Below are 12,255 nucleotides of genomic sequence, written 5' to 3'. Positions count from 1 at the left end.
GAGATGAATGTCCTTAAACCTATTAAGATTAAGATTAAAAAACCCTTCGTCTTTGAAGATTTGGTTGGTTGACCCAAACCAGGGTTACTTGCGATTCCAGTAAACTGCATAACATAAGGAATGAATCTAAGGGTAGAAGCAGAAAAAAATGATTGTTATATTTTATTAAATTGTATTATTTATTTCTTGATTGTTGTAAACAGACCAAAGGGAAATCTCTCAACACTTGATGAAACCAACAACAAAGTAAACTATCACAATAAACAAATGGAAAGCAAAAGGTTCCTTTTGTTGGTGACTGTTGATCATTCATGCTTAGTTTTACAACAGGTTTCAACAGTTTCAACAAAATGCTCATAGATTTATTATAATAGCAAGGTTAGCTAATACACCATAAGTCTAACACTAGATTGCCTATTATTTTGTATGTTTTGCCCAAAATTCATCCTTAATTTGATTAACCAAACAAAACAATGAAATGGTTCCACCAATTTCTTGATCGTTGTTGAAACGTAAACTCAAAGTGATAATGAATCTCAATGTTTACTTGTTGCTCTGATGTTGTTTAAGAGGAAACGGTTTGAAGGTTTCTATGACCATAAATAGCAATTTAAATGAATTTACTTTAAATATTGATAATCTTCAATAACCTTGATTCTTAAATTATCGTAGGAAGTATCATTATTGCCGATAATCAGGTAATTCAGCTATTAGCTAATATTTTACTATTCTTGGTCTATCTAAATCTGCGTTTTATTTTGCCATTTGATGCTAGAGTCAATTCAAATTATGTTAACATGGTAATATTATCTTGAATTTTGTAATTTATGATTAAAGAGTGTTTTATCGTATAAAATTTATGACAATATAATTCACTAATTATAATTTAAATTAATTTTTATCCGGTAAGTAATGAGATTTGTAAAAAGCGCGTTTCATATAAATAAATTTTAAATAATTTTCATTGGACGTTTCATTTTTGTTTAGTAATCATTTTGTTTTTGTTGTTTTATTTACAATTATCAAAGAAGTTAAAAAATGATTGTTACACCATTAAAATCTTCTCATAATTAACTTTATACAAATATTTTTTGTAAATGTATCTGTGTATGTGAAACACACATGATGAACATGATATCAGTTTCCTGAATTAAAGACATTAGTAACCATGGACAATGTAAGGCTCTTTTTACAGTTTTTTGTTTGGAAAAATGTTTCCTCCGGGGAAAACGGAAAAATTATCAGTCAATTACATCATGTTTATAATATTATTTATAAATATATTACACTTGTATTCATATCATCAAATCATATTATCCTTCGGTGTCCAATGATCAGTGGACTTAGTCAAATTTACAGATGGTGTTTCAGTTTCTGTATGCGAAGACTTGAAGGCGTTTATGGTAAGATTGATATTTTGTAGGGTCTCTGTGATTTGTTTTTATCATTTTGTTTCTTTTCTCAAAAATAAACAGTTAAATCAGGTAAATTGGCCTTTGGTTCGTTATTTGTGGATCCATGATGATGTTGACCCAGGAATGTTGATCGTCTATATGGTGTTACACTTACATCAGGATCTAATTCGGTTCGACGAAAATCATCTGTTGATCTTAAACCACTTGATGGATCACCAGATGAATTATTGGTTCGTCGTCCAAATGTGTTATTGTTATTATTGATATTATTATTGGCAGGATTGTATGGATTGTAAACATTTTTAGATTCATCAAAATCATTATTTGTTGAATCATATGAACCGTTGTTACCATTACGGTGGTGAACAAATGAAGAAGATGATTTATTTATATTGGCGTAATTAATTATTGTATTATAGCCAAACCTTTCATCTTCCCAGGTTAACTTTTTCACTCTCCTCGGTATTGATCCTTGAGGCCATTTGATCAATGATATTCTTGATGCTGTTCCTCCTCCTGTGGTTCCCGAAGTCGTGCATGTAATTGAAGGTGGTGGAGGTGGACTTAGAGATCTATTATGGTTATCTTTATTATTATTGAAGTGATGATGGTGGTGATGATGATTATGAGATTCTGAAGGTGGTGAAGTTAAATCAACTATGGAATCGGCTTCTTTTACCTGTCGATGATGAGATGTATTGGATGATGTTGATGAAGTCGATGAAGATGAACTAGATCCATTATGAGGGGCATCATTAGATGAAGAGGCATCACTGACTATAGCTGAATCAGGATCCGATTTACCAGAACCTGAAGATGTACCATGACCAATGGACAAGGAACGATTGTTGCCATAGTATCGTGAAGAAAGGTTATTTGGTAAAGTATTATTGGTACTGTTGTTGTTTGACAAATTAAAGATGGGATTTTCAACACCATGAATACCTCCACTGTCGACTCCTCCAGTTGAAGACATTAACCCACCAGTGGGTAGATTCGAGGTGGGTCCAAACAGATTAGTTGAATCAGATTGATCAGATGGACTAACCTTGGCAGTTTTTTTGGCTAACGAGGAAATGGAAAAGCCTCTTGACGAGGGAACATCAATTTTACCGTAAATTGCTGAATTTGGATGATGAAGAGAGGAATGATGATGCAAATGATGGGACGTTAATGAGGCCGGAGGTGGAGGTGGATGAAGATGACCTGAGTCAGTTGATGATGCACATGAATCTGTTGAAGTAGACGACAAGCCGGATGAAGAATGAACATCACTCAGTTTTCGATGGCGAAGAAGATGAACTGTTAAAGTAATGATTATGATGAACAAAGTGGCCAATAAAACACCTAGAACAATCACAAGGACAATTGCCGAAGGTCCGGATGTATTGAAGAGAGAAGACATGTTTACACCGGAAGATCTTGCTTGACCGTCAACATCATCAATATCATTTAACAAGTTATCAACTGAATCGGATGGCTCAATGTCACCAATAGCTCGAGCCAATCCGGTTTTAATTAAATTAGGCGCGAATTGAACGGTAACCGGGACACTTGATGATCTTGGCGGTGAACCTGAATCCGAGGCCATCACAATTAAATGAGCTTGAGTCGTATTTAGACCTTTCAATGAACTGATTGATATTTTACCAGTTTTATCGATCGTAAATGACCGAGCAAAAGGACCCTTAACAGTAAAATCAAGTGTATCACCTGTATCTTTGTCTGTTGCCTTTACTTCACCTACTATTGATTTTGATCGTAGGCCTGATTCAGAGTTAACAAAAAATGTGTAATGTGGCTGGGAAAATTGTGGATCATGATCGTTAACATTGATCAATGAAATATTGACACGAGTTACATCACTTTGTTTCCCATCAGAGGCCATTACACGGAATGAATACCAAGGTCGAAGTTCATAGTCAAGAGCTTTTCTCACCGTTATTTCACCGTTGGATTTTATTCCAAAGTGATTGCCCTCGTCATCTAACAGTTGGTATGTTATACCTGAAGACGATGGCGATGAAGAAGATGAACGACTTGATGAACTAGTTGATTCAACCTCGGTTGGTGTTGGTCGGCCCATTATACCAACAGTTAAAAGGACTGATCCAGGAGGAACATTTTCCAACACTGAGACTGAATAATTTGATTTGGTGAAACGTATTTCAGGAAGAATGGACTCTCTTCGAGATAATATTGTGACTGTTGTTAAGGCATATCGATCACGATTATCTGTTTGCGTTGCTCTTATCACTAAAGTCAAGGGTAAAGATATTGTTGGTGGAAGAGGTCGTTTAACCTTAATTGCTGCATACTTTGGATCAATAGTGAAGTAAGAGTATTCTCTTGAATCTGAATTGAATGAATATTCAATAGGTGAGTTGATCTCTGTGTCTGGATCAACTGCTCGAATGGGTTTAGGTTTAATACCTAAAGGTTGACCCTCACGAACTGTATCTGGCAGTACAACGGAATATTTGTCGTCAAGAAAACGTGGATTTTGATCATCTGCATCGTTAACTATCACAGTGAGGGTTGTTGTTGCACTTAAAGGTGGTTCACCTTGATCTTGAGCTCTTATGGTCACCCAAAACTTGGGCAAAGTTTCATAGTCAAGTGGTCCAGTCAGAACCAAATCACCACCAAGTCGCCCTCTAAAAGCTACTAGATGGGAAAAAGGTCCAGTTTCAATTGAATATTCAACTGTACTAAAAGGACCTTGAGAATCACCATCGATAGCTTTAATACGATGACCGGGAAAAAGTGATGATCCAGGTACTGTTACCTCTGAAATGTTGACAATGTAAGGTGTACCAACAAACTCTGGTGCATGGTCATTGGCATCGGTGACAATTATACGCACTGGAATGATTATCGATGGATCCGTTGATTGAACTAATTTGCGACATTTGACGCCAATAACTATACCAGATTCACCTTCACTTGACTCTTTATCCAATTTACGGATTAAGATCAAATCTTTGGTTCCCGGATCGATGCGAATAGGTATATCACCACTCTCCAGTCTATTAGCTGAATGGTGAAGCGCTAAGCTAAGCTCGATTTCACTTTCTGTTTCAGGTGATGTGGACACATTTCCGATTACCTATTGAAATTTGGAGGAAAAAAAGGAAGTGTGAAAAATCAGAATGCAATGCCAAGAGAAGATTATTTCCTAGCATTAATCAACAACAATTGCCATGAAAAAAATTCAATGGAATGAGATATTGGGTAACAAAATTGTTTAGTTCAATGGTCATTGACTTGAAATGGTTTTCTGGACACTGAAATCGGGCAAAAACTTGAAGTAGTAATTGAATTGGCAGCGACTGTAGCCAATTATAGCTTACCAACAGTGGATACTTGCCAGTATCAAGCTTAACGAAAATTAATTTCAAATGGATTCAGATGATTGATGAAAAAAATTGATAACCAACAATTGACCATTATTATTATATATTTTTCTCGTTTTTACGTGAAAAGTTATTGTGATTAGTGAAGCAAAGAAACAAAAAATTTGTTCCAAGTTTTACGAAGGAAGGAAAAGATAGAATAATCATTATGATGATTAAGATGATGCTGATGCTGATGATAATGATGAAGATTCAGAATAAGATAACCTTGGTGGTGAACAAAAAAAACCAGTGAAGATTTACGGTTGATTGTTTACTTTGTTGCTATTATTGTTGACTGTTTGCGTTTTCATGAAATCACTTTTTTTTAACTTCAACCAATTTTGTTGAATTTGTCTGTTGCTATTGCCATTTTGCTTACTATTTACTGTTGATTATGTTTTTATATTTATTTAACTCTTTTTACTCTTCTTCTCATTTCAGTAACAAACGACTGTTGATTCCGGTTGACAAGAAGCCATAATGAGAAAAACGATGTTCCCTGTTAACTCCACATTAATTCAATCTTTCAACCGGTAACTGGTCGTGTGTTGTTTGAGTATGTGATGATGATCAAGATGATGGTTAATAATGATGCTCAACATCATCAGTATCATGTCTGATTGTTGATGAACAAAAAAAAGATATTCCGAGAGGTCAACTATTTTACTCTCTTTCTCTTGTTAGTATCTTAAGCTCAACTACTGCTTTACAGTTGCAATATCAATCAAATTGAGACAATCTCATGAAATGATTTACTTTTTTGATCAACTATTGTACTTACAATTAAAAATAATTTGTATTCAACCAGTAAACACACATATTACACTCAAATAATAAGATATCATCATCATTGAAAGTTATATTTTTAGTAAGTCAAACAACAATCATTCATGGTTAATTAAAGAGATCGATTCACTTTAAATAGTCGCAATAATAAGTATCAATTATTATTCTTTTGCTGTTTTTTGGCTTTAAAGTTAATAGCTGATTGTTTTTTACTAATACATCACATCATGAGGTTATTAAGGCAATTGTGATCTTTTTAAGCCATAATTAGATGAATAATAAAAAAAAAGATTTCATTTTCAAATGAACCGCTTCTTGCTCAAGCCCTTTGTTTTCATGTTATAAACGCATTAGAAAGAAATGTGAATCTTTTTTTTGTGATTTTGTGTTTTCATCAAATTAAATCATTTGACTTGATTGATTTCGCCAAATTATTATCACTTTACCTTTTGATGGAAATCTTTACTTCTTCCTACATCTTCTGATTCATCATCATCCTGATCAAGCCTCATGGAACCGTAAAGTCTTAACCAAGTAACTAATCAATGAACCAGAATCTGGAAGAGCGATGCCCGTTAATACCCTAAATTGTTTCAAATCTTTTCTGGTTATAACTTGGAGGATTAAGAAAGGAAAGAAGACTGAGAAGATGCCTGATAATGGCGATAAATTATCTTGAATTTTCCCTCCAATCTTTGAAAAGCTCATCTTTATCAACCATCTTTACATCCTGAACATAATTTGTTGTGTGTGTATATTTTCAACTCTTTTGTTTACCTTTTATTAACTTCTAAACTTTACTTTAACATGAACCCGATAACATAAGATTGTTAATGTTTGACAGAAACATTATTAATGACCATTTAATTGAAAATAAGGTATTGATTAATGGAAAACAATGTTGATTCAAATGTTAACCATTTTTGTTACAAGTCAGTCAATGTTTAAAAATCAGATTTAAATATTTACTTTTCTCTTTCTTTCTTCCATCTTCAATAGGTAATCAAATTAAACGGGAAAACTCATTGTTGACTGATTATTTGTTTTTGCCTGGTTTACCTGTGAATTATGGACCATTAAGTTCTCTGTCAAGGAAATAATAACAACTCAAACCTTTCAATCAATATTTACCTTGATTGTAGTTACAATCAGTATTGTGTTTGCTACTTCTTTATTAATGCATTTGGACAAGGCAATAAAGGAAAGGGAAATCTTACTAATCATTATTTACCTCAAATGATTCCATTATAGCTTTCTAAGTGAAAGATTTCTCAGGTAAGGAAAACACCAAATCTTGTGGATTGAACAAAAAAAGAGACCAACATTTCAATTTCTAAAGTCAAGTTCATTGTTGCTCAATTCAGTGTTGATTGACATGTTAATCGTCATTCTGAATTGATCATGATCATCATCATTAGTTTAGGAAATCAATTGTTTCTTATCTTTTTGCCTTTTAATGGCAGTCAATTGAAAAACTGATCAAATTAATCCGTTAAAACAAATAAAAATAACTTGAAATGATTCATCTTTCAATGACATCAACTTTTAGCAGTTATTAAATAGTAATTGCGCTGAGCATAAAATTTTTTTGGTTACTTAATCAACTAATTCACCATCTTTTAGTACCAATTAGCAATTTAACTAAATCAAGATCAATCGAAATATTTTTGAAATGAAACTCTTTTTTTGACTCTAAACGAGCCAAATAAAAATTATTGCAAAAAGGAAGTTAATTTAAACATAAGAGCATAATTGTAGTAATCAATTGACCTATTTACTCATTATTAAACAGTTATATTTATATTTGCAGGTAACTTGGAACAAAAAACGCAAAGCCAATTAAAGATGTTAACGCATTCAATTAGCAAGCATTAAATTGAAGATTATCAAGAGCAACAGTTCCTTGAGATGAAAATGGCGCAGCTGATCTTGAAAAGGTCAAAAAGAAAGGATTAGTTTGCTTTCCGATGTAAGCCGAACCATTTTTCCATTCAGACTGTTTGGCCGGAGTTAATAGAGTTGACGGATTACCGCTACTCTTCCATAGGACAGATAATCCTTTGCTTGCTTCATTGAGTTCACCTGAGTCAACTGTGAGGGTTACATAAAAGATAGCCGACAAATCGTAAATAATGTAGGAAAAGGTGAAATAGCAGGTTGACCTGGAAGAGTAAAAGGTTGGACTATTGAGGTGAACCGAGGGTAGATGAGGTAAATCAACTAGATTGAGTATCAAGTATTTTCCCTGCATTGTACGCGCTGAAGCGTCAATCAAAGGATGCATTTGAAAATATTTGGACGCATGGGAACCAGATATCAGGATCCAGGTAGCATAACGAGTACCTGATCTAGTCTGTGACCAACCACAAAGCTCTTTGAAAGCTTCCTGGTCGGTAACACTGTCAAGATCACAAACTGCCGGACAACGGAACTCATCTGAACCATCTTCACAATCAACTTTAAAATTACACTGGCCTCTGTCTTCTGAGCACCGAGTAACAGTCGTTTCGCAGTCATAATTTTCCAAAGGATTATTCCGTTTACCAGGAATATCTTCCTCATCACTTGCACCAACATCACTACAAATGGGATGCTTGTTGTGAATTGATTTGTACGCTTTAAATCGATTCTTTTGCCTCTTTGATTGGGAATTCAGCTTTTTATTATTATTTGTATTTCCTTTACTTCCAGGTCGTGAATCGAACACTGGTCGAGGCAAACTTGTTCCCGGTCCAGGTAATTTACCCAATCCTCTCCAATCATCTAAATAATCTCCTCTTGGACTATCCCTAGATGAATCTTTAGGCTTAGAAGGTCTATTCACTGGATTTACATTTGAATCGAAAGCAGTTCCAGTAACAGGATCACCGAGAGGAGAATCTCCATGGCGAAGACAACCATCACTTATCAAGGTATCATCAATGGCAACAAATCCGTTGACAGGATGACCAGAGTCAGTTGATTCAAGACGAATAGCTTCAATGACTGGTGTAAAAACATAACTAGCAACCAATGGAACTTTGACGGATCTCCATTCATTGTCTTTTGAACAGTGGATTACCAAAATAGGCTCAGGATCACGATCACCAACCATTCGTATACTGATTACCAGCTTAGCAAAGCCAATTCCAAAGGCAATATACTTTAAACTTAAAGTACATTTACCTGTAAGTTGAGCTGCTAGTGGATAGTGTCCGATTCGCACAAAAGAACCGTTGGTTGTTAACACTCTCGATGTTGTATAAAGATAGCGATCATTTGAATAAGGACAATGAGCATCTCCATAAGCACATGTATCTGGATCTGAGAGGCTCCATTTCAACCCATTGGTATAAGCAACTTCATGACGCCAAGAGCAAAGATCAGTCTCAAAATCACAAAAAAGTTGAGAAAATTCACCATTTATGAAGATGAATCGAATGCTGATTACAGCCGTTAAAATAGCAAGATAATTAATCACAAAAGCTGTCAATTTGCCCATGTTGCAAAGGAATACGAATATCACCTGACTATCCGACAAAACTGAACTATCATTGTCAACAGAACATTAACCCTAACACAGCAAAATAAAAGTTAAATCATTAAATAATAATCATTGATGTTCTGTTGGTTTTGCCAAAAAAATATGAAAGAAGCCACAACTCTTATTCATCTTTGAATTAAATTATTGAACATTTCTCATATTTGTTTTAAATCAGTCGTTCATTTGTTCCAAGCTGAGCAAGATAAGCTCTTTTATTGCACTTCTGTTGTTTACAGTTCCTCAAGGTTAACCGAGCGAATTGGTTAGTTGAATTAAATCATTTGTTTAACAATTTAGTCAAAGGTTAAACCATATTGTGCGAAAAAAGACAAAACATTGAAAAAATGTAATAAACAGCCTAAGAAGATGGATGAGATTCATCCTGCAGATTGAGGACGATATAAATGAATTAAGATGATTGTTAAAGGGTAACAATTGTTTCATTGATTGGAACAGTTGAAATCTAAATTAAATAAAAGCTTAGATAATTGAATTAACAAAATTGAATAGATTCATTGTTGAACAATTGATTTGACATCAAGTACGATCTCATCTAAAAAAGTCATTGAAAAATGGAGGCAACCACAAAATTTAAAAGCAAACCAAATTGTGTTCAAATTACGTCAATATATTAATAATGGTAAAATTAAAGTAAAACCAGTAATCCATATTAATTAGGCTGCAACAATTAAACCTGGCAAAAAACAATAAATTTATCAAATGTAAAGAACTATGAAAGCAACAATTGAATTGGAAACGAAATGTTGAGCTGATCTTTACCAAAAACATTAATCTAATCACAAAAATCAACTCTGAGCAAGTCAACTGTATTGTCAACGTTTAATAACCCTTTTTAATGGTCAAGATGAGTGAAGATTGAACTCGTTTCCTTAGACTGGACAGCATGAAGAAAAGTGTGTAAACAGGTAAAAATGTAAATTCTGATAAAGTACAAGTTGACAATTAAGTTAATAAAACAAGAAGGTAGTTTAATATGTCAAAACGGAGGTTACAACTTCCGTCACAACTGGCCGCACATTTGGACTCATTGCATACAAAAGCACATAAAGGGCAACAATTTATGAAATAAACATTCAAAAAGCTGTAAACATTGTTGCATAAATTTTTACCCACTTTTGATTAAATAGCAAATTGAAGAAAGAGTTACAATTAAATTGTTGGTCAATTAAAAGGTTTACATTTTCAAGTTTACAGTTGTTCAATTGTTGTTGATTGAAAGTCAAAAGCAAGGAAATAGATTGATAATAATTGAATAAGAGTTTGTTACCTGAAGAGATCCAATTGATGAGTTGATTGGAGTTGCTTCATTAACCGTAAAGGTTTGTGATGATCCACCATCTTTAAGGTAGCACAAATCATAACGATTAGTTAATTCACTTGATTTCACATAAATTAGGTTAAAAGAAATAAATATCCATGGTAAAAAGATCACTGAAAATGGCACTAATCCACCCATGGCTTTTTAATCGCATAGCTAGGTTTTGTATTGCAGTCAGTTATTGAATTTTGTCTGCTGTTGATCTGTCGATAATCACTTTGTAGGCATCCGATGATGATAATAAAAAGGATACAACTGTAATAACAAAAACGCGTTGAGGTCAAGTTCTCACACAAATGGACTGACAAACAAACGTAACGTCCTCATTGAGAGTTAAAATGGTTCTGAGTAATGTTAAGCTTAAAGTCCCCTTATGGACCGGTAAACAGGTAAGGGAGCGCTGTAAGTCTTGCAGGTAAGTAAAAGAGGAGGATGATAAGGATGATGATGATGATGAGAGGACGGTGTTGGGAGGAGTTTTATCATCTTTTCACTCTTATTCCAGTCTCTCTTTCAGCGCTTTTTTTGGGTTAAAGGTTGGCTTTCATTGTTCATCTTGACTAAAGCTTTCTCCATGTAACAATATTAACAATTTTTGTCTCATTTTGCTTGTAAATCCTACAATTTTCAATAAATAAATTTGTCGATAAACCGATTTCATGATTGATTCAATTGAACTCAAATTAATTCATTGTTTTACTTGAACAAGTAAAATTATTATGCTATTGTCTTTTGTCAAACCACAACTTTTCATAAAACAATTAATTGGTTTGGGTAAACAACCGAAAAACAGCTACAAATCAATTTGGTGACAATTTTGTTAAACAATTAAACTGACAGTAACTTATTGTTCGGCCAATTAGTTAAAGTCTATCCATAAACTCATAACTTGTTGCTAAAAGACACAATTAACACAGTAGTCACATTTATGCACAAATTGACTCAATACTGAGAACAAAATGGGCAAAAATTTACACATTGTGGGTTCCTTCAAATTTAGACTCTGTTAGTTTATTAGTACATAAAAACTGAATCCATTTATGCGGTTTAAAAATTTCCCTGAACTACTGTTTTCTAGAAAATCGAGTTCAAAGTTGAAACTTCGATCGCTTTTTGTACTGTTATGGAAGCAGATTACAGCATGAAACTCCCTTTCCTAGTGTATATTTTGATTGTCGACCAGAAAATGAACTTGATTCGATGAATATAATTTCTTAAATCGCACAAATAGACTCAGGTTTTATGTACTAATAAACTAGCAGAGTCTAAATTTGAAGGAACCCACAATGTGTAAATTTTTGCCCATTTTGTGCATTTGTTTCAATTTGAGCATAAATGTGTTAATTTTGTCTTTCCAGTAACAACCTAAACTGTAATCATTTGGATTCTTTGGTTACATGGGTTTGATATGCAACCCAAATTGTCTAAAACCTCAATTCTTTCATTTCGCTGGTTCAGGCTTGTAATTGCTTCATGGATTCTATCAAGGGTTTGTCAAACGACTTGATATTGATGAATCACTGATGATTTGATTGCGATATGAGTTAATTCTTCAGATCAGAAACAGCCAAAAGTCTATCAATAAATACAGTTTGCTTGATTTTCTTTTGAACATTTGCTAGTTCGAGATATGGTTTTTCACCCTTCTTGTTATAACTTTTATTATAAAGTCTTGCTTCTGTTTGGAGCTTCTTTCTTTCTTCCTCTGTCTTCAAAGTCTTTGATCGACTGTCCATTTGCATCGTTACATAGGAAGGCTAACTACAAGCTTAATTCAAACTTTAGCACTGCTTC

General features: G+C 33.7%; 1 protein-coding gene across 1 annotated transcript; it reads right to left on the bottom strand.

The window, feature by feature from the left end:
* Positions 1 to 976: 976 nt before the first annotated feature.
* On the bottom strand, positions 977 to 10,797 carry Cad96Cb (protocadherin Fat 4-like Cad96Ca). Its single transcript, XM_015935907.3, has 2 exons — positions 10,411 to 10,797; positions 977 to 4,524 (listed from the first exon to the last, which is right to left on the bottom strand). The coding sequence occupies exons 1-2, from the start codon at positions 10,597 to 10,599 to the stop codon at positions 1,462 to 1,464; spliced, it is 3,252 nt and encodes a 1,083-aa protein (XP_015791393.1). The 5' UTR covers positions 10,600 to 10,797; the 3' UTR covers positions 977 to 1,461.
* Positions 10,798 to 12,255: the final 1,458 nt, after the last annotated feature.

The sequence above is a fragment of the Tetranychus urticae genome, chromosome 2 (genome assembly GCF_039701765.1).
Source record: "Tetranychus urticae isolate SD_2017Ah chromosome 2, NJAU_TeUrti_SD_1.0, whole genome shotgun sequence".
Lineage (NCBI taxonomy): Eukaryota > Metazoa > Arthropoda > Arachnida > Trombidiformes > Tetranychidae > Tetranychus > Tetranychus urticae.
Note: the sequence above shows the minus strand (reverse complement) of the source record. Positions and strands in the feature narration are given on the sequence as shown.